Source organism: Pezoporus flaviventris, unplaced genomic scaffold (assembly GCF_033815535.1).
Source record: "Pezoporus flaviventris isolate CSIRO_AGI_PZ_B2104156 unplaced genomic scaffold, CSIRO_AGI_Pfla_v1 ptg000002l, whole genome shotgun sequence".
Taxonomy (NCBI): domain Eukaryota; kingdom Metazoa; phylum Chordata; class Aves; order Psittaciformes; family Psittacidae; genus Pezoporus; species Pezoporus flaviventris.
In genome coordinates this window covers 61,339,184-61,362,222 of record NW_026892550.1, presented here as the reverse complement: position 1 = coordinate 61,362,222, position 23,039 = coordinate 61,339,184, and the positions used below count along the sequence as shown (strand labels likewise).

Sequence of the window (23,039 nt, the reverse complement as noted above, 5' to 3'; positions counted from 1 at the left end):
CATTAATGTAACCTTTACTTTTTTCCATTTCCAGCTGCTTTCACTGCATTCATTTCTTATTTCAAGTTAAAATTTTAGAGAAGGAAACAAAACAAAATCAATGAAAAAACCGAAAGCAATACCCTGTTTTAATAGGATTAGAGTACTATCTTTCTTAAGAACTGGTTTTATTTCTTCTTATATCACCCTGGGACAAAAATTATGACAAAGAAGAGAAATGAAAAAATCTCCAAATTTTTTCACAGAAAAGTGAGGTTATAACATAAGCACACTCAACAAAATTTTTTGCGTCTGCTGAAGTCTGGAACAAAGTACAATACTGTATAATAGAGGGATAACTGCAACCCTTTTTCCCTTCAGCTCTGAAGAAACTAACTTACTTTTAAAGAATATTGTGAAGGACAAAATTTTAGGGGACAGTTTTAATTTAAATATTGTTACTTTTTTTCCATAAATATGCTACTAGCCATACATGCCTTTATTTAGGAGGTAATAAATCTGCCTAACATGTACAACTCCCCCTCCCCCACCAAAAACAAACAAAAAAAAGGGTGCTTAAAATTAAGGAGCGGTGTGGCTACAAGAATTTCTCTTAAAAGAGAAATGACTGACAACCTCCATATTAAACAAAAATACAGATATAAAGATAAAAGTGCAATAATCCACTTTTGGAATGGAAACTATTTAAAGAAATACACAGCATATTATAAGCCATTTCTCTCTTTTTTTTTCAGAAAAACATCTGTTGGCTGCCAAGGCATGGAAAGGATAACATCGATTTCAGTAAGATCATTTACAGATATGGCATTGCCTTAGTTTATAAATTGGTTTAAAATTACAATTGGTCATTTAGTCTTTTTATAAAGATATTATCCTAGTACTAATTTAATTGTGTGGCTTGTTACCATTTGTTTGTTCTCAAATGAGTGTATCAAGTTTATGGAAGAGCAGTAGTAAATGATACACTATAGAAGTTTTGTAACTGCTGAGCTACTATCAAAAGCTAAAATTCTGAGAATAATTAAATACAAAGAATGTGAACATAGTCTTTTAAAAGATGTACTCAAAAAAACTCCATAGAAATAAACTAGAATACATGTACCAGTTTAATCTTGCAAGAGGCTTTGATAACTTTGAAAAACAGCATATTACTAACCAGTAAGGAAACACCCCACTTTGTGTAGGTATTGCAGAACAGATGATAAAATTCTCATTTCATTGTGGATTTCCTTGCTGGTTTCTTTTTCCACAATCTCCAGACTAAGAGTTTGGATTTAAAGAGAAAAATCATATAGGAAGGGGTTTGGGGTGTGGGTTTTTCTTGTTGTTGTTGGCTTGGTTTTTGTTGTTTGTTTTTTTTTTTTTAAATAGCAGTAAAAGGCTGACATGATCAAATCAGATCTGTAAAATTAACTTTGAAGCCCCAAGGCCTTACTGAAACAGCAGTGACTTCCTGTGTAATCACAGAGAACGCTTCTGTCCCTACCACAGTGTGTGTACTGTGGAAATCCACTGGGGCTAAAAAGACTGAAACAGGTCACTGGGTAGGCAGGTTGCTCTGCAACAATTGCTGTAGAGTAGTGACTACAGCAGCACTGCATAGCTGGCATGGAACTAGGGTGACAATAAATGAATGTACTTATTTCTATGCTTGCTCCCTGGGGTCTGATACATCTACCCTCACAGAGCAACTACACTACCCCTAATTCAGGGGACAGGACCTCTTGTCAACACAGCATTTGCTCAGGAAGGATCTGTTCCTTATTTTGGTCCAGCTCATGCAGAACGTGACTGAGTCACAGACCAATTTTAGTTTCCCTCTCTTTAAGCAGAGAGTATTTAAACCAGCTATGACACCTAGCACAATTAGTACGACAGCATGATCAAAGTTAACTGTCCCACATCAACCACATGTACTCACAGAGAAGTAACATGGGACTTTCCTAACTCACTTTCCTGTCACTGTCAGGCTGCTCTCTCCCACAGACCATGACCATGATGATAGTCTCTCATACAGAAATGAAGGAATAAATTGAACTTTGCAAACCCTGGAATGGCATATTGAGAAGGTCCTGACCAATCCTACCACTGAATTTTGGTTCAGTGAATCTTTAGTCCTTCATTTTTGAACCTAGGCAAAACCCAAATAAAAGAAGTGGGGTATGAGTTTGTTTTAAATAGATTGCTTTCCTAGAGCATCAGACCAGACACATTACAGTCTTCGTACTGACAGTCTTACACTTACTAGCTTTATCATGTTACCATTGTAAAAATAAAGGCAAATTGGACATGTGTTACAGGAAAGAGAAAGGCGTCTGCTGGCTGAGTCTTGTCTGTATGGTTTTAGGACACTGCTAAAGTCATTACCCCTCAACTCAAATTTGGTAATTTTCTAGATTTTAATCTGAAAGTTTTTAGGGAAGGTTTGCCAGTCCGCTTTTGAGCTAGGAAGGAGAAAAGAAGCATGCTATGCAAGCAACTACTGGTCGAATTCCTGTCTGGTAAAATGTTTTTATGCTGCAAGGGTGATCTTGCAATATTAATTGTTATGGTGCCTAGAGGCCTTGTATATGCATCTTTTTATTATTTAAATATTGAAATAAATAAATCATCTCACTTAAGCAACCAGCAATTCAGATTTCTTAGAATTTTTTCATTAATTTTGATGATGCTGAACCCCAGATCTGTTAAAAGACTCCAGAAGAATAAGTCAGTTGTAGTCTCTTGTAACTTCTAAATGTAAATACCTCAGCTCTAAGAAATCAAAAGTTATCTAGATTTCTTTCTTTCACTGTTTTTTTAAATAACTAATGGTGTATTAAATGCTTCACTACAGAAGTCAGCACTTGGGCTTGGCTAAATAGTAATTCGAAATTACAAGAATGTGTATGTCGGTATACAAAGCTTCCACCCCAGAGGAGATACCTCACAGAGGCTCAGGGAAAAAAAAGCAAGGGGGAAAAAAAAAAGAGAAACACAATTTCAAACATAATTACTGACACAATCTTAACAACAATGCTACAAATGTGATATAATACTTTGTTAAATATACAAATTGGTAAAACTGAGGAGTTAAATGCTTTGATATATTTAAGATCAGGAGAAATGAACCATCATTATTTAATATCAACTTCAATTTTAAACGCCAAGTTCCACTAAAAAGGGTAGGGCCTGGGGAGCTTTAAATTTAAATGATTATGATGAGTAGAAACAAAGGAAACAATAAACTTAGGTATGTTAAAATGGCTCAAAAAAAGCCAACTTACGCAGCAGCTTCTTGTTTTGACAGTCCTTTGATATTCTTTGCCAAATAATCATCTATGCCGTCTTTGTCTTTGATCAAATGAATCCTAAATTTAAGTGAAAAAAATTAAAAGAAACACTGTGAGGTGCTAACGTAGACTTCTGCAGCATGTATAATATATTAGCATTGCCAAGTAGAGCTGAATACTGAAATACTGAGAAAGTAATATATCAGACATTCTATAAACACATACAAATATCTTGTTAATTTTTTGGTCTGTAGGTATTTCAAATCTTGATTTCTAGAAGAAAACAGAGTTGGTATTAGCTTTCTAGGACCCAGTTACCTCATCTTTCTGTCTAAACTACAAGAAATTGTGTATTAGCTAAATCAGTAATAATTGATTAAGCCATCCATATTTAAACTGTTTTCTAAAGAACCATTACATTTTTGCATTGCCAGTATGGGCCAAAATGGTGCAATCTATTTTGTATTTAATCTTTTTGAAATTAAAAAAAAAAAAACAAAACCTCTGCAAAAAATGTCCCAAACCCAACTCAAAATATTTTCCTCAGTGCAATGCAGACCTTTAACACTGTTCTCAGCTTTCCACACTTCAATCAGCATATTTCAAAAGGCGGTCCACTAACAGGGTAATACAAAAGGCATCAAAATAAACAGCAAATTTCAGGATGCATGGATTGAATTTTAAAATTAGAACTGTACATCATTTCACCTTTCACTTGAGCCATCATCTCTTTGCATCCGCACTCTGATACACAAGAGATGCCTAGAATTTTAAAGGATGATACATACTTACTGACCATAAAGTGTGCTTGAATAGATTCTGATATCCTGACTTTGGAGGATATTATATTTATAAAAGTAATGTGAATTTATTTTTATACTTCTTTAAAAGAGCATGAAGATTGTCTGGTTAATCACTCAAAGACAAAAGAAATTCAACATCAGTGTTCCACATAAATCTACTACTTTCCTCTTTCTCTCTCTGTATTACACTGCTGTCTTTCATTACAGTGATGAGACTAGATTATTTTCATAATGTTAGCTAATATAAGCGTCATTCTCCTTATTTCTCTGAGAATACCAAAGACACTTCATGAAGTTAATTTAAATGAAAACAAAACAGCTAAGCAATGTAGAGATATTTTGACATGTCTGTATTTAAAACAATGTAATAGTAAAAACTTCTGGCACAAACAGTACATTTAAATTTGTTCCAGAATTTATTACTACTGCTGCACCAAACAGAGGCTTAGGCTTTCAAGCTGCACATAACACAAGCCATATGAGCTGCTGCTGACCATGAAAAATGTACACCTTACGGATATTGCCATAAAAATTCAGTTATAATCAATACCAATATTTAATCCATATCAAAATTTTCACACCAAAACAGTCACAATTCAAGAAGATACATTAGGCTAATGAAGATGAGGTAATTACTGCATATTTTAATCTGATGTAAAACATATTTCAAGATCCAGTAGGTTTACATGAGGTAATACAAAAATTGAAAAATAATAACTCTGGATAATTAAATATGAAGTGTTCAGTAGGCAACACAATAAACACTTGGTGACCTTCGTACTTTAAGACTGCAAAAATGAGCTTTGTGCACTTAGAGAACACACTTAGAGAACACATGGGTGGGGTGTCCAAACACTCAAACTGAAACAGTCAACTACAACAAACAAATTCCTAGGCATCACTATCAGCTTGCTGCAATTTAATCTACACTGCAGTTAAAAATCATCTCTAACTGGAACAAAGGAAAACTTGATGCCTTTTCTTTATGTTCTCAAGCGTATTTTAAGAAAAAGCAATCAGGAGGAAAGCCCCTAGAATCAGATACAATTTAAAATGTCACCTGCCTTATAGTCAAGGTATAAATTTCTGAGCTCTGTTTGCTAACACCCTCTAATTTAAAAGAGAACTACAGCCAAGGGGTTGGGGAAACCAAAAGCAAGAAATTGCAAAACAATTACTGTTTACATAAGTTCTGCAATAACCTTTTTTAAAGTTAGTAAAACCAATAAATTATCTCATTCTGGCTGTTATTATCAAATATGTTAATGTAGCAATAACACAGAAAAAGCAGGCAGATGATACATGGGAAAAAATATGTGGTAGAAAATTTTGTCAACTCGAATAATCATTATTTAAAATGGTTTGTAATATGCAATGAGAATTAAAACCAATAAATTTAATTAATGTGAAGAACTGGACTGTGACTTGAACTGGAGGTTGATTCTTAATAAAGAAATGAGATGAGGATGGCACTGGCTAAAGAGGCATTGTTTCTTTCCCCCCCAGAAGTAGTCACTTGCTATTTCCAAACTGGTTTAGCCTTATTTCTTCAGTGTTTCCAGGATGACTCACAGTATTTCATAAATGGTTTATAAAAAAGTCTGCTTCACCTGTAAATTGGCTTCTATTTAATTTTAAATAACTCATTTATTAAAGACAAATATATTTAACCCAATGGACACCTACTCTAGAGTTAACATTTTACACCATGCTTTCCTATCAATATTTATGTTACCAGTTTACACAACAAAAAGATAACTACTGAGTTTTTTTCCTGGAAATAAACTTCATGATTAATACACCTGGCTTTTCACTCAAAGAACAGAACAAAGTTCCATAAAGGACCAAACTGATTCTCACAAATCTTTCTATCCTCACTGCCTATTCTGTTAACTTGAACTCCAGTTTTCTCAAAATTTCCTATCAAAGAATACAGCAGTATGAGCCCCACCCGAGAGACTGGGCCCAAGGCTTTGACATTACTAGATCCTCACTGCTTTTAGATATGGACATGCAGCTGCTGAACTCTGAAATGTTGCAGACTTTTCAGCCAAAGGCTAAGGTGATTGAGGGGGCATGGGGAATGAGGAGAAAAAAGAAATTAGTCACAATTATTTCTGAAATGGAGGCAGTTCCAGGAAGAGGACCATACTAGGGCAGAGTAGTAGCTCAGACCAACATGCACTAAGGGAGACAAAAATGTATGGATATAAGTAACTAAAATGAGAAATGAGTGCAACGGAACAGGGAGCCTTGTAGGCATTTGCAAGGAGATGGCTTGGCACTGTTGTTGACTCAGTTATTAAGTACAGGATAATGTTTTTCAAGCTAGTTTTATTCATCATATTTTGAGAGATGCAAAACTATCTTGTGCCTGAATAAAAAAAAAAAAACAACAAGAAACCCCAACAAAACTAAAATCTTGTCTTTTCATCCGAATAAGTACATTTTCAATAACCTACATTCATAACAATGCTAAACAGAACTAACCTCCTGCAGCTGTTGAAGGGGTTTTGAGAAATTAGGATATCTACCTTACACAGAACACTTTTCCTATTTAGGTTTTTCCCCTCTTTTAATTATGAAAATTTCCTAAAAGAGAAATTCTTTGCCTCTGATATTTGCAGTTTTAAATATTGCAAAAACCCAAACAGAATTTGTCACCTTAGCTGACTGAAGCTGTTCACCATAAATTCTGAAAGAAAAAGAGGTACATACCTTGCAGAGTCTAATGAGGGGCCAAGAGTCTGCTTTATGAACCTGGGATGCTCCCCTGGGCTTTGCAGGATTGCTTGAGGCAGCACATTCACTTTAACTAAAACAAACAAACAAAACACGTTACTTGAAACAATATCTTCACAATGATAAAGTTTCTTATACTTTTTTTGTGCTACTCCTCAGTCAACTTCCTTTTTTTCCCAGTGCATTACATGTGCAACTGGACTCAGGTTCCACACAAATCTTTTCAGGCCTCAGCGTTACTTCAGTAGGACATAAAGTGAATGAATGGTCATGATTTTTCTTTCAATGGGTTTCTCTTTTTCCCCGGAGTGCTTTTGGTTTGCACAGGAACAACTAATTCAGGAATCTTACTTGCACATGATTCCCTGTTCTTCCTCAAGCTGTCTACATCCAAGTATTAGTAATATTTCAAGTTAATACATAAGGTGGAGAAATGATTGAACGTACAGTGTGCAATGCGACAACAGGCACTGTATTAACATTCAAAATAATACATAATCATAATAGTAACAATCCTTTGAATAAAAAATGTAAGCGATGCTATTCTTACAATGCAGGGTTTTACTTAAAACAAAAGCTGAAAGCCCCACAGTTATGTAGAATCATCTAGCGTGTCGTTTTGAAGTACATAAATGTTAATAAGACTTTTTTGTCATATAGAGCTACTGTGTTTTTTCCCCAAGTATGCAGTCTACACTTCCTACCATTAAAGTTTCAGCTGCCAGTTCCTTCATTTTGCATGTCTGTGATCTGAGGACATTAGCAGCAGGAGCACCCTTACTTTTAAATTTGGTTTAATGTAGGTATTGCATGCCCTGCTGGTAGGCCTCAAGGCAGAAACTTTTAATGGGAATGGGAAAACAGAATATAGTAGGAGGGGGGAAGAATTTAACCATTTGCTACATTTAGTGAAAGGAAATTTATTTTACAGGGAATAAATGTTAGATATGAGCCAACTTGATTCTGAATGATCAGCATCAGACTAGCAGATATTTTACATATTAACCTTTCTGGGATCAAAAGGCATTCCAGTGATGCAATATTTTGCTGTGGTTTTAGTGAAATAATTTTTTAATTGCATTACTTAGAATGGAATAATGTAGACAATTAGAGACTGAAAAGATGATAGGATATGATATTTCCCCTAAGTCATTCTTTTAGGGCTTAGTACTAATGCTAACATCTGTTACAGAAAGAAAAAGTATTATTTATAAATAAACTAACATACAATTAAAGGCAGCATTTTACAGAAGTGTGTCATGGAAAAACAAATTCAATATAATAAAAGCATATGGGTAATTCATCACTATAAAAGATTATACTTCTTACAGAGAATGATGGGTTTCTATTCACAAGCAATATAGAAAGGAAAATCTCTTTTTAGGAAGATGCTGTTCAGTGAGAAATAGTAATTAAACTTCGGAACAACAATATTGAAGCCCAGAGAAGATGAAAAGCGTTCTACAATCCTTAGTTTTGAGGTATTAGGTGAGAAAAAGCAGGTAGACAACATATTAATGGCAACTGTTGTATTTGACAAGGCAGGATAGTTGACCATTTGCAGCTGTGGTGCAGTAAAGGAGGGGATAAACTGCTGAAAGGAGACCCTGGAAAGCCCTGGTGGAGGCACTGCAACCATGAAAAGCTATCAATTGGTAGCTGTGTTTTGTGGCATGCCACAGGTCACAGGCTCCATGTTGCACCCACACGGGACGTGGTTGGAGCATACAGTAGGTCCTCACTGGCCCACACACTCCCAGTTCCTACCCCACAGACATCAAGCATACTATAAGGCAGTCTGGCACACACAGGTCTCACACTAACATGAAGCACAGATGCAGACGTTTCCTGAGTCCAATACTGCCTCACAAGGATTAAAACTATTGCCCTGACTCCTATTTCAAACTCATAGCTTGGGATCAAAAAAAAAAAAATAATTTCTGCTTCATACTAATGCCAATTTAATTTTTGTTTTAGAAGTGGGAAGTTGCTTTCACAGTGAAATGCTGGTTTTCCCTCATTTCCAAGGTAACTCTAATCTTTACAAGTAAATTACAATCATGGAGAGACATGAAGGTATCAGCAACACATCCTTCTGAAATGTGTCCTATTACACTCACATACATTTTGTTGCTGACCATTTAAAGACTGCTAATCCCTTTCCATCTTACTCCTTTTATGTGTGGCCCAAGCCACATCTCATTTACTTAATCAAGCACCACAGACTTCAGCAAAAGACAAGGCAGTGCAGTTTGTTCCTAAAGAAGAGCTATATTTCATCACATGATGGAGTGAATCTCCCCAGAGGCTGGAATTACTCCAGCATGCATTGAGGCTAAAGGTAAAATGCCAGTTAATCACAATGGTCTTTCCTGGCACATTTTAGGAAACATGTTTGCTGCCACCTAACTCTTCCCATGCATTTTCTGCATAAATGCAACTGGAAGCTGAGCATTTCTGAGGGGCAGCAGCCTAGGAAGTAGGCATGGCTACATCCAGCTCCCTTTGCAAACCTATTTGCTGCTACCCAGCACCTCATAAAACAAAAGGATGTCAGAGTGTAACAGGACTGACTTACAGCCATGCTTCTTTATTACACTGAAAGTACTGATATGATTGATTAAAACAAATAATATTTTTATTTTATTTTATTTTTAGATCTGTAGCTTTCATGATAGATGGAATTTGGTCCAAGTAGCCAGGATGAGGCCACAGCCCAGACCAGCGCTTGGTTTTGGGGCAGTCGACCCATGTTCTGAACCTCCTCTGGCTTTGTGGCTATCCAGCCCTGGCTGTGGGTGACAGAAGACAGCCTCCTCTTGCCGCTTCCTGTCCTTCACCAGCCACCAACAGGTACACTTTTTTTGTTCCCCTCACCTGTTAACCATCCTCTTACCCTACATACCCTCAGTCCTTGACACTGGTACGGTCTCAGCCGCTTTAAAGAAATAAGAAAGAATTAACCGAACTTTGCAGAGGAACTAACCTCTACCCATGGTGCTGCTGCTGCAGGATGAGCTCTTCATTGCCGAGCCCTCCAAACCCTTCGCTTAATGGCTTCGTTACTCTCCCGCCGCCGCCTAGGACGAGACGGCGTGTGCGCCCTGGGAGGAGCGGGGGGCACAGGGAGCCCCCAGTGGCCCCAAACGGCCGCGGCCCCTTTCTCCCGAGCCGACTTCGGCCCCGGTACCACCACCCGTAGCCGGGACGCTTGCTGCCTCGCCATGGCAACGGGGGTGGGCGGTGCTGAGGGCCGGCCTCCCGCCTCGCTGTCTTCCCCGAACCCGCCTCTGCCAGGCCCTGTCACCGCCTCGGTCCGCCCCCATGTGAGACACCTCTGCGCTTGGTGTCTGTGGGGCGGCTGGACGCCGAGGCGTGGGGAGCAAGCCTGGTGACTCGCTTCTGGGTGAGGCCTGCGGGCCAGGTGGGCCGCAAAGTCCGACTTAGACCGTGGAAAACGCGGAAGCTGTGAGAAATCAGCACCACTCGAGGTGCTCCACATTAACAGGTCCTCCAGCTAACAAGTGGTTGTGTGGTTTCTTGGAGCTCAAATGAAATCTAAATGAGCTTATCTGAATGGGAGCATGTCTCAAAGTTAAGTGAATTTCTGAAGCTGACAAGCAAAGAACCAGTGACAATATCATAATGATACTTAAAGGAAGGTTTGTGGGCAGTCTCTTAGTTTATAGATGAACACCTGCTGTAAGCAGGCTTTTTTCCTTCAGGACCTCTGATCTTCCCGACATCCTTCCGGACTTTTGTGCAACAGAAAAAAGCAAGTAGAAAAGTCTAGACCTAATTGCTAAGTAAGTGACATAACATGAAAGCTTTTGGTTAATGGAAAAATTCTGTTGCTTTCTGTTGATGAGATCCTGCTGTTTAATTTATTGTAGAAAGAAACTGCTCTTCCAGGGGACAGATCAGCTAAGGAATCTGGGAGATTATAAGAAATGGAAATAGTGAGAAGGAACCAATGAACTTTTTGTAAATGCAGATGAAAATTGTAAGAGAAACATAATAGGATGCTGAAGAATACAAAGAGGTGAGGTTTTTCAGTAGCCTATTTTTTGGTGTTGGAAACCTGCAGAAGAGATCATTTTTTTTTAGCACAGGTTTGACCTATTTCTTATTGCTAAAACTGCTTGGAAAACCACAATGTCAAAATCAATTGTTATAATGTATTTTGGAAGGATCAAGTGGACAGAAAGCACTTCAAAAATGGCATTACCTCTCTCTGAGTTGATGGCAGTCGGAAGCAAATGATCTTGAATGTTTATGGGTCAATGTTCTAACAGATAAGTCAGAAACTGACAGGGTACTTAGCTGATATCAAATCACACTAGAGAACATCATGACCTATGTCTTACCCACCTACAATATATAGGGAAAACACTGTTGTACTGTGGTGAATTTCAATCTGAGTGACATATGCTGGAGGTCTCATGCTGCCTGTGTTAAAATGTACCTGGCATTTCAAAATACTTTAAATGTCAATTTCCTAACTCAAAAAGTGTTGCATCCAACACAGGGGAATTCTATATTAGACCTTGTCAGATGAAAAGGAATTGATCACCGAACTAAAAATTAGCCATACCTCAGATATAACTCATAATGATTTGATCACATTTGTTATGTGCAAACAGAATTAAGTCCAAACCAATATATATACTTAATGATTTGCAAGGGCTAATTTTATAAAGGCGAATACCATTATAAGGTAAAGCTGTTGGGAGAAAGAATGTGATCTGAAATAGGAGAATGATAATTGGAAACCGTTTAAGGATGTTAGCTCAGATACCCACAAAGACATAATCCCACAACTAGGCAATACATTTGCTGAAAAGCCAGGGTAGTTTACAAGGAAAACATGTATGAAACAGAAGAAGGAAATGTGGTACCATACATTTACACTGTAAGTAGGAACTGTAGAAAATTGCTGTGGGTAGTAAAAGGTCATAAGGGAAATATATATATGGTCAACAAAGTTAAAATGTGGAAAACAGAATTTTAAGTATAGATGATAGAAAATGATCTGAATAGTGAGAAGACCCTATTAAAGAATGATGATGTCAGCTTTAACCATAATTAGTGACAAACTTTGTATGTTAAAACATATTTACACACACACACATGCTACTTCTGCACATTTGGGAAGATGACAGCTGAAGTAGTTACGTCATATGGCATCAATGAGTTGTTTTTTATTCAAATGATAATGTAGGAGGACAGTTCAACCTCAGTTACTAAACCAAAACTGGCATTAGAGAGTTTTTGAATGAACATGTCAAGAAGTTGTATACACTAACGATGTTCATATTCAGAATTTCCTGGAACACTAAGACATTTACATAAAGAGGGTACAGCTGGTAGTTTTCCAATACTTTAAAAGAATAAAAGGGTTAATAGTAATTTATCAATGTCACACTCTTCACAAGCAAAATATGGAACAGCCAATATAAAAGTCAGTTAACAAAAAATTTTAAAGATGACAGATAATTCTGATTAACTTGTGGTTCTGCTATACACACACACACACACACACACACACACGTGTATATAGTCAGAAAAATAGAGCCTGGCAAAAAGACTGTTTTCTTAATGAGGCTGCAGGTTTCATTTGCTGATGTAATTTAATGAGATTTCAGTAAAGCATTTGACTAATTATCACAGGGATTTTGGATGAAGCACTTCAACAGCATAATTGTCTCTATCCTGTGCTTAAACTTACAAACAAAAATTGTAAAGACTGAAATGATAAGCCAGCAGACTTAAAATTACTGGTAATATTCTAGAATGATCTCTGAAGTACTTGACAAGCAGCCATTTTACACCATGGCTACATCTTCCATGTTAAGCATGTGTAAATCATTTGACATGGAAGCAAAGTAAGAATTTTTTTATGAATATGTATTCAAAGGATCCTGCATGCCAAACAAAATGTAACTTGGAGAGGACACTCTAGAAAAGAATCAAAGGCAGTCTACACCTATATATTAATACAAAGAGGGAGCAGGCTTTTTGTGGTTAAGGTTGAAACCAACTCCTGCAATGCTGTGTTGCAGCACCAATATAATTAGTTTAGAAATGTTTGGCCTGCAAGTCCTGAAGGGAAAGGGTGTCTGTTCATGGAAAACAAAAACCCACAACAATTCAATTGCTAACACTTTTTATTCCTGTCCCTGGGGTAGGTCTTCTTCCAATTCTGTAAGCAATGATAATGTCCGAAGACGGATAACATTTTATAGCAGATCAACTTCACAAAAACTATGTGAAAATTTAATTTGTTTGAGCAAATTTGGTGTTTGGATGTTGCAATATTCAAAAACTGTAATCTAAAGAGGCAAAGAGTACAAGATATTGATAATTTTGAGTAGCTGGTACCCTTTTAGGTAATGTGTTGGTGCAGCTTTTATGGTTGTTTGAAAAGGGAATTGTTAATATACTGTCCATTCTTAAATGTGCAATGCCAAATTATATCCATATTGCACATTGGTATACTAGATCACTGTCTAGTTCAATTGCTGGCATAATAGGCTCAGGAATGAGCCAAATATTTGACAGAGAACGCAAGTCTCCAAAATCTTTACTTCATGATTCTTGTCGTGTTTTATCTTGCTGTAGCTTGGAAATGTTCCAGATTAGCAATAGAGAAAAGGATTAGACACCATAAACTTTTCTTTTATCACAATTTCCATTTCTCTTTGCTTATGGCAATTCAAACACTGTAATGGGAAACTAAGCAAAATAGGACTGTGTTAACACTAATGTACTGGTGAACATTTACTTATATAAATTTTTCCATTCACTCAAAACAGAATTACTCATATAACTAAAAACTTGCTAAAATAAGTATCAACTCTTCCTAGTTTAGCTCTAAACAAATAGGTTTAAGGGCTACAATGGACAAATTATTTCTCATCCTTGGCCATTACTGTTCTGCATGCCTAGAAATTTGAGTTTTGCATTGTTAAAAAGTGGGTATAAACATTCATTCATAGGCCTGGAATTTCCAGAGATACTGCACTTCAGTTTTATGGCTATTACAAATGAAAACTGGTTTCATGGTAACCTAACACATCTCAGAAAGTGTCTAAATCGGTATTTCTTTGACTTGAGAGACATATATGGTACAAACAAAGGTGGCATTGTACAAAGATTTTATTAGCATTTCTCTGAGATCACCTAATAAACTTATTAGTGAATAATGGAGTAACAAGTAATACGGCTTTCCAAAACTCATGCTGTCAAGTCTTTTCTATCATGCCATTGTATGCCTACATTCTACAGGCATTGCAGAGAAAACTGTCCCAGCATTCACTCTATACGTTTACTTCTGCTCCCTCATTTTACAATAAACTGAATTTTATCCCTTTAATATCTCCTCCTAGTTCTGTGGTAATGTTTACTTATTTCAAGTGTTAGTACTCACAGACTTATAGGTATGCATTAGATTTTAATCTCCTGAAACATTTGTAACATTATCAACTTACTTGGTTTGTCGTCTTTGGAAAGTTGTCTAAAAAGATTTATATAAAAAGTTAATCAAATACATCACTGACTGGGCTCATCAGTACAACTTTTTCATCACCATAACAGTATCTATGTGACATCTAGCTTATCATCATGAATTATGGGGTAAAGGATAAACAACCCATTAAGAAATTAAAGGCCCACAAAGGTGCAGTTTGATAAAGGATAAAAAAACCCCACGGGGTATGTATAATAAGATCTCTCTCCCCTGAAGAGTGATCGTTATCTTTCTTTCATGAGCGTCAAAGACCTGGAGCTTCTCAGTGCCTCGGGCAAGTGAGTTTGAAGGTCTCCTTCATGATTGAATGGAAAACAGTAATCAGAATGAGGTTAGGACTGTTTATTTTACAGAGCACTTAAAAAAAAAAAAAGAAAAAAACCCCAAACTTCATCTGTATAACTGATATTAATAACTGATAGAAATAGCCACTATAATCATATGTAGAAAACTTCACTGTGTTTTGTGTATACACTGTGTCATTGTCTGTTTATTCTGGTATGTGTTGGGACAAGCTCTGTTTCTTGGAGAATTGAGCTGAATAGCTCTGATACATTTATTTGTACAGTCTTAATTCTGTAATAAATGGAAGCCTGTATAAAAGAACAGTGACTTACAGATAAAGATGTCTTTACAACCCCCCAAAAAATAAGTTATTCTTAAATAAGTTTTCATTTCCTGGGACAAAGTATACAGCCAATATCCTTACTCTACTGTAATAAATTATGCCTTTTTTGTACTAATAGAAGATAGTACTATGAGTGAAGTTCATGATTCTGTATATGGTATGACTTGTGGCTGAATGATAATCTAACTAAATCGAAGGAGGTGCAGTCAAAATTAACGACTTGAGTGATGAAAACAGAATTATCCAGTACAGTTCTCTTCCTTGTCTAATAGATTGTACTAAAATTAATGAAAAAAATATAAATTGAGATAATCAGAAAGGTTGCCAGCAAAAGGTGCTCATATTAAATGACACTGAAGGATTATTTTTTTTCCTCAGTAAGTTGAAATTCTGAAGTTTTACACTTGGTCCCTGCAGGTTGTTTATTCTTAATTGCTATAAAATTCTTCTTCCATTATTGTCTTCTAGCTCTGGTTACACCCATTGATTGCCTCCCATCTTAAACACTGATACAGAGAAGTAAATACATGTTATTTACAGGTAACATTTCATGTTGGAGCCTAGCCCTGAGAACTGTGCACTACTGCAGTGTAAATGATAAATAACAGTATGTTAACTACATAGAACAGATGTCTTTTGAGGTCAGGAGATCTGAAATTCTCTTTCTAGTCGACTTCTGGAACACTGTCAGTGACAGCCAGGATTGCCTTTGGCCTGTTCTCTGTTGGTCTGTGATTTATATAATGTATTCAGGTGGGAGAGTGAGTAGAGGCTCACCTACATTTCAAATGCTCACCTACTGAGGATTGTAACTTAAAATAGCAGAAGTGAAAAGGCATGGAAAGGCCATGTCTAGGAAAATAATGTAGCATTGTTTCATAGTCGTAGGACAAAATTTTGTGTATTGTGTCAGAGATCAAGTCCTTTGGGTTCAGTAGGGCTAGCGATTAATGGATGTTTTTGCTCCCCTGTGTAAACTTCTATAAGGCTAAGAAGCGTTGCTGGTTTTAGGTGTAGTAGATATTAAAATTGAACTTCAGAAACTTTGGGGATGAAAAGCACTTTTCAGGCATACACTTCCAGATTACTTACCTTCAAATTGAACTTAAAATTATGCACCATGTTAAAAACATTGCTTTATATGAATGTAATTTGTCTTAGTACTCTTATCAAATTATTTTGCGTAAGTTTCTGGTACATTGGATTGTTGTAATCAATCAGCCACAGAAGTGATACTGAAATTCTAATGGAGGCCATTTTAACATTCCCTATCAGTGACATGAATATAGGCTTCTTTTATTAATTGTAGCTGATTAGCCACAAGGCAAACATTTAATTAAACCTTGAGAGACAATAACAATGCACATAAATTATCCATTTAAGAGCACACAGGTCTTTATATTTCATTAAAAATTGTTTAACCAATAACCACACATCTTAAGCTCAATCTGTATTTGCGCAAATTTGAAGTCAGAAAATCCCCTGGTGCATTGCTAGTTTTTCCAGACATTTATTTCTTGGTGCATTTTGATTTGTATTTACACTTGGTCATGCTGCTTTCCTGATTAGTGAGACTGCCAGTCAAATAATAGATTAACAATTGATTTTGAAAGTCCTACCAAATTATTTACTTTCAAAATTATTTCAGATTAGTCTAAAAGATATATTTGGTGCTCATGGGATCCAGAAGAGCAAAAATCAAAACAAATGCAATGTTATATTGCTATATATTGAAGGCTTCTGCTTTGAATTATTTTTGTCCCAATGCAGCTGTTTTCTGTTCTAGTACTGAGATTATTTTTTTTTCTTACAAGAATACATGGTTATTGTTTTATATGTTTTTCTGAAGACTGGCATTATATTAAAAGCATACTTGAGTATGAAATTCAGTTGCAAGCAGAAAGATGAGTACTTAACAAAATACTATAGGAGTATTAATACCATTAGTTCAAACCGTTTCCATGAGTTTGAACAGATAATTATCTGCTCTGTGAAGTGACTTTAAGAAGTGGGAGCATCCTTAAAACACTTGTGTCCAGTTTATTTTTCTTCAATGGATATTTTCTACAAAGTATATTTTCTGAATAATGTAGACTGAAGCAAAGATGTTCTGACAAACAGGTGAGGGAAAAAAATCACCTGGTAAAATGAAAAATGGTTTTGATAACATAGTGCACTGATTCTTGTTTCATATGATTTTAACACTTACAGCCCAACCTCAAAGTTACAAGAATTTGACACTAAATTCTATTTCACTATCCTGTGATACTGTATGAAGAGCATAGAGAAGTATGATGTGAGGTATATGTGATTTTCCTATTTATGTTAAAAATTACACAGGTGTCAAATATGTCAAATACATTTATGTGTATTGGACACTGCAAATATTTCCTGAAAATAAGTCAAAGAATATTCATATAAATATCATTGCCAGTCCATACATCTGCTGCTTCTTTACCTGGCTGTTGTCTGTGGGCAATACTCTTAGAACAGAGATCTTTTCTCGCTGTTTTCAGAGGCTTTTATTTTTAGGAGTACTGGGAAAACAGCTTCTGCTTCATTGCATGATGAAAGTACTTTTGAAAATCAGTCTTGTGGGGTACTAACAAAGCTTTGCAAATAATTACTGCTATTACTAAGACATTAAAACAAGATAGAAGACAAGCTACTCTTTCTTGAAGTAGACACTTCTAAGGAAATTGCCAAGCTTAAGTACATGAACTACACCAAAGGAGCCAGTATGACCAAATCTCTTAGGTCAAATGAGTCCTCTAATATCCCAAGCTTGCCTCTTTCCCTTCTTTTCCTTCTTTCCCTTCAGGTTTAGGGATAGGCTCTGTGACTTCTTGCCTTTTTTTTTTTTTCCCCCTGTTTTATTTTTATATGGAAAGAGGGAAAAAGCAGTTAGAAATCATTTATCAAATAAAACCAAACCCCAAACCCCAAACCTGAAATACAGTAGATTTGCACAACTGTCTATGAAGCTAAATGTAGGTTACTCCATTCATGTACAAAGGTATTTAGATGGCAAATAAGAATGAGCAGCTGTGAACCACATCACATTCATGTATAATTGAAGCAGCTGAGAATAAAATACTGAGGCACAATAGGTGACAACTGGTAAAAACAAGAGAAGTATAAAACAGGATAAAAAATTCTGGGGAGTATAGAGAATATCTAACACAGGCTGAAGAACCTACAATAACTGTATCTAAATTACCAGATAATATAAAATAATAACTGAACTGATGAAGCCAGAGAATTCAGTTAAGTACTGCCAAGGCACAGAGCTTCTGTTGGAACGATATATTGCTGGAATCACTAACATTTGTCTGATTTTTTTCTGTACCTTGCAAAGAGAAGGAAGATTTTTTAACTTGTTGCAAGATGTCCAGAATAGAGAAGCAGAAATTCCCCAGCATAAGCCATTATATCTGTGTCCCTGAAAGAACAGCTTCACTCATTCTTCATGGATCTGCCTCAAAACAGTGTTTAGAGATGGAGGTGACATTTATTGCCCCTCAGTATGCAGGGACATCCAAATGTTACTCAAAGTAATACTGGTTCAGTCCAGCCTTTTCCTGATCACTTATCTAGTCAAAGTAACATCTTTTGGAAAGTGAAATGGAAGACAGCAGCTGGCAATGACAGTTTAGGACCATAAATCCTGGAAAAGACATTTTGCTATGGTAATAGCTGGACTTGGATCTACGTGCAGTTGCAGTAGGCTCTGACGTAAAAGCCTTTGTCTTGTGGTGGCCACATTCTTTTCTAAATGTGAAACAGAAGTTTGTGTCAGGCAGTTTCTTATGGATTAGCCTTAGGGAGAGCACACTGTTTATTGAAAAGGGATGTTCTTGGCATTGATTCTTCTGTGGATTAACTTTACTGTAACTATAGTACGTACATATGTAGCAATTTTACACCACAGTTTCCTCAGATGCAGAGAATGCAGGCATCTGAATCATCTATCCTGACCATAATTTTTTCCATAATCATCATGCTTTCTGGATTTTTAATCTTTAAACTCCAGAAAGAAGTGAAGATGATGCTAAGGACTCCTTTTCTTGGGATTTGACTGTCAATTCAAAACCTTTATAACATTTATGTCATACCAACACCAGTCTTTAGCTTCAGTCTTTAGTCTTAAATGTTGCCAGATATATGTTACAGAGTGATTAATAATTTTTTCAAACAGTTTCAGCTAAGTACATAGTATCTCTGTCTTGAAACAAGCTGAAGTTTAGTCACCTGGCTCACCTGGGAGATGGATTACAGTAATAGTAAAGATAGCAATACAAGTTTGCTGCAAGAAAGATTAGAAGCTAACATCCATAATGAAAGACATAATCTCCTGCTGGATTATACACTGTAATGCCAGCACCCATGTGCCTTTAATCTTGGATTTATTGAGAGAAATTTGGAGTCTCCAGAACTCTGAACAGAGTATTTACCCAGGAGGTACCTGTGCCTCTACTTATGGAAGGTGGCTTTACCAGCTATTACTGGGGACAACATCCCCCAGAATGGCATTTCTCATTGCTGGGGATAGAATGGAAGACCTAGTTATTGCTGCTTAGTCTGATGGGTGAAAGGCTTCAGATGTGTATTTGGAATCAGCAGCAGCGTGACTGCATTGCTAAACTGAAGCTGACCAAAGAGGAAGAAAAAAATGGTAGAACTGGCTTGGGACAGTGTGTCGGGTAACAAGTTTGGAAATCAACAGAATTCCTCCTATCTGTTTTGCAGAACCAGAACCTTTTCTTCTTAAAAAGTACAGGGTTAAGAATTTTGCATAATGTAGGTTTATAATCACCTACATTTTAATTTTATAATTGCCTAATTTTGTAATTTTAACAGCTGTCTTCTTGTCTACCCGGTAAACTTTTGCGTCTCAATTCTTGCTTTTCAACCTCAGCAGAATTTAGGCACTGCCTTTCAGTCTTCGTATACAGTTTCAGCATTCAGTTTCTCTGCCTTGCACACTCCTGTGAGAGCTGGGTCCCTGCTATCCAGCCAGAGAGAACTCATTACAAAGACATGTTCCCCCAAAACCTTCAGGAATTTGGTGTTTCTTTTCTCAGTTGCAAATAAAATAAAATAAAATAAATAAATAAGTACCATAGCAATGCAATGACTGAAGTGGATGAAATACTGGCATTGCAAAGATCCTACACTTGATTGGTTTTACTTTTATCAATATACAGTACTGGACAAAAATGTGTGACACACACAGCTATCTGGCTTGTTTTCAAGCATATGTCTCTAAAGAAAGAGCTAGTGATTCTCCTTTGCACCTAACGTTTTCCTTCAAGTACTGATGTTTCTTTTTCTAATTTAAAGCTAATTCTTGATTCTTCTTTGAACTTACAGCAAAATGGGCCTTCTTACAAGAACAGTCCCTTGGTTTTGCCATTTTTACCTTTGAATTTTTTTTTTTTCTCATTATGTTTACATTGTCTCTTGAAGAGGGACAAAATTCTGTATCCATACAGACAGGGAGTAGTCAAGCAGGGCTTCAGGAACACACAGAAACACTGGACACTTAGTATACAGGCAGGCATGCCCAGAAAAGCAGATCATATTGCTTATGGCATAGTCATATCCACATGGAAATTTAGTAAGAGTTATTTATTTATTTATTTATTTTTCTAGGAAAGTTTTAGTCAGGGTCCATTCATTTCAGATAACTTATTTATGTACATGAAAACTCATCAAGACACAGCTTACAATGTCTAGTGCAGGCAGTGGCAAAAGTAGGATACTGACATATAATTGTGGATTGCTTATAAAATAAGATAAAATTGAATGAAATAAAATAAAAATCATACATATGTTATTATATGGCCACTGATTGCTTAATGCAACAATTTTGATTTAAGCTTTTTAAGTCTTTGCAGAATATCTGCTTTATTTATAAGTGAAAAAAAAAGTGCTAATCAAGCCTGCTGTTCAGTCTTAAAAGATTATGTTGAGTTAGTTTCTTATCCAAAAAAATCTTGTGTTCATTTTAAAAGGTAGAATAATCTCTCATTATTGTAAGGCCAATAAGTGGCAGGTTAGAAAAGCAGTGAACTAAGCCTTTATTAAAATTCAGTTTCTGTTTATATTTTTGATGCTGTCAGCTGTATTTTCACTAATTGATAATAATGTATCATAGAATGAAGTGTTATACTTTTTTATGTTTACATAGTTGAATCAAAGGATAAATATTGATGATGGCTGTATGTATGATTTGAAAGTTAAATTAAGTATTTTTAATTTTGGGGGAATGAAAATTATATTTACTGGTACAAATCAAGCATTTCTCCTCCTTTTGAAAATATTACTACAGGATTTATATGGCAATTATTTAAGACACTATAAGTAACAATAGCAATACTGCAGTTTGCAGTAGTTACTGTAGAATATTGCACTTTATAAATGTGATACTTCACTTTGTATTTCACTCAGTAAATTCAGTTTTTCAAGTTCTAAGAGTGAACAGCTAAATATTCAAGTGCACATTTATAATGATGCAGATAGAGAAACAGGTGTGAAAACCTAGACCTTCATGTCTATGTTTTATATAATATATAATCAGCACACAGTTGCAATTCAGCATGATGTTCTTATAAGAGGGTGAGAAACCCTTAACTTTTTCTGGACATGCATCCAGAAGTAGAGACAAGCATCTCTTTTAAGGCAGTGTGGTAGCTAATACTGAGAAATAAAAACATATACAAGTAAGAATATGCAGATCGAAACTGCTATTTACAAAACATCAATTAGATTATTACCGAGTGGTTTCATTCTTTGATAGACATCTAAAATATAATATGTAATTAGTAATCATCAGTCTAATTGCTTTTGCCTGGCTCACAAACACACTAGCATGCACAGTTTTCTATGTTTCCCCTGTTATTTTTATTTGCTATTATAACCATTATCACAGTATTAGTTGTTTTGGTAGTGATCAAGTTACTTCACATGGGGATGCATTTTTATATGCCATTCTGAGCATAAAATACTGACTTCAGTGCATGTTTTTCCTCCAAGGATTAGCTGGAGTTTGTTCAAATTCAAATCCAAACCAAGAAATAGGTATTCTGGTTGTGGGTTGGACTTGTTCATAACCTCCACAGAAGATAAAGCACTTGACTGCATAAATGTTTCTTGGTTGTTGTACGTGATTGTTCACATCTTCAGAGTAAATCAGGTAGCAAAAAACTTCACCTGTGATTTACTTTTAAGTGCATGTGACATGATTTATCATACCATCACAGTTAAGGAAGTGGATTGTAAATTAGCCTAAAATGGTGTCCTAGATGTCTTTATATCTAAGAGCTTTGTACGATGATAAAAGAATTCTTGAACACACATTGCTTGCTTTTCCATACAAGTTTTTGTACTTTAAATCATTGTGCATCTTTTCTGCACATATATCTGTGGTATTTTAGTCCTTATTTTCTTTTCAAGCATTAGCATCATAAGTGAAATAAAAAGCCAATGTCAGGTGTCAGTTTGCATATCCTTTTTTGATTCCAGTCCTGTGCTCTGATTCAGGCATTCCAACTGCTTATTCCAGTTAAATCTTTTGAACTTCCTGTTGCCATATAGATAATTGTTATCTTGCACAATCTTTTTCTATACAGAGTAAACGTGCCACTTCTAAATTATAAGTACAATCTACGGTCAGTTCTTATGCAGTATTTATGCATGTCTTTCCAGAAGGATTATTTTAATGATAATTTAGGCCACTGAAGAGCAGTGAACCATCACTAGTAAATTAAAACCTGTAGACAAATCAGATCTCAGATTTCATATTTTCAAAATCATGACAACAACTAAATGATGTGTGACTAACACATCTATCTCTCCCCCTCCCAAGCACTTCTCAAATCCTGTCAGTGACACAGAAGTTTGCAATTTTTATGGTTTCATTTCTGAGAACTTTCACAGGGTTCTACTATTTATGAAGTGGCAGGTACTTCTGGAAAGTAGAGATTGATGTAATATGTAAGAGTAAGAGAAAGGGTACTGAGACACACAACTTTTTCTACTTTGCCAGAAATTTGCAGACACAG

At 36.0% G+C, this 23,039-nt stretch overlaps 1 protein-coding gene and 1 long non-coding RNA gene across 6 annotated transcripts in view; one reads left to right on the top strand and one right to left on the bottom strand.

The window, feature by feature from the left end:
* TTC29 (tetratricopeptide repeat domain 29) overlaps window positions 1–9,944 on the bottom strand; it is a 148,112-nt gene extending 138,168 nt beyond the window's left edge. For all 5 annotated transcript variants that reach the window (XR_009741242.1, XM_061441135.1, XM_061441163.1 and 2 more), the window contains exons 1-3: window positions 9,804–9,944; window positions 6,794–6,890; window positions 3,267–3,350 (exon numbers count right to left, since the gene is read on the bottom strand). Coding sequence is in view for 4 of the 5 variants with exons in the window: in XM_061441135.1 (XP_061297119.1) it covers window positions 3,267–3,350; window positions 6,794–6,890; window positions 9,804–9,843 (221 nt within the window). In the remaining variant the exon portion in view is untranslated. The remainder of the gene's footprint in view (window positions 1–3,266; window positions 3,351–6,793; window positions 6,891–9,803) is intronic.
* A 197-nt stretch (window positions 9,945–10,141) lies between these two features.
* Window positions 10,142–23,039, top strand: part of LOC133275589 (uncharacterized) — a 73,510-nt gene continuing 60,612 nt past the window's right edge. The window contains exons 1-2 of the long non-coding RNA XR_009745611.1: window positions 10,142–10,416; window positions 10,543–10,623. This is a non-coding gene — a long non-coding RNA (uncharacterized LOC133275589). The remainder of the gene's footprint in view (window positions 10,417–10,542; window positions 10,624–23,039) is intronic.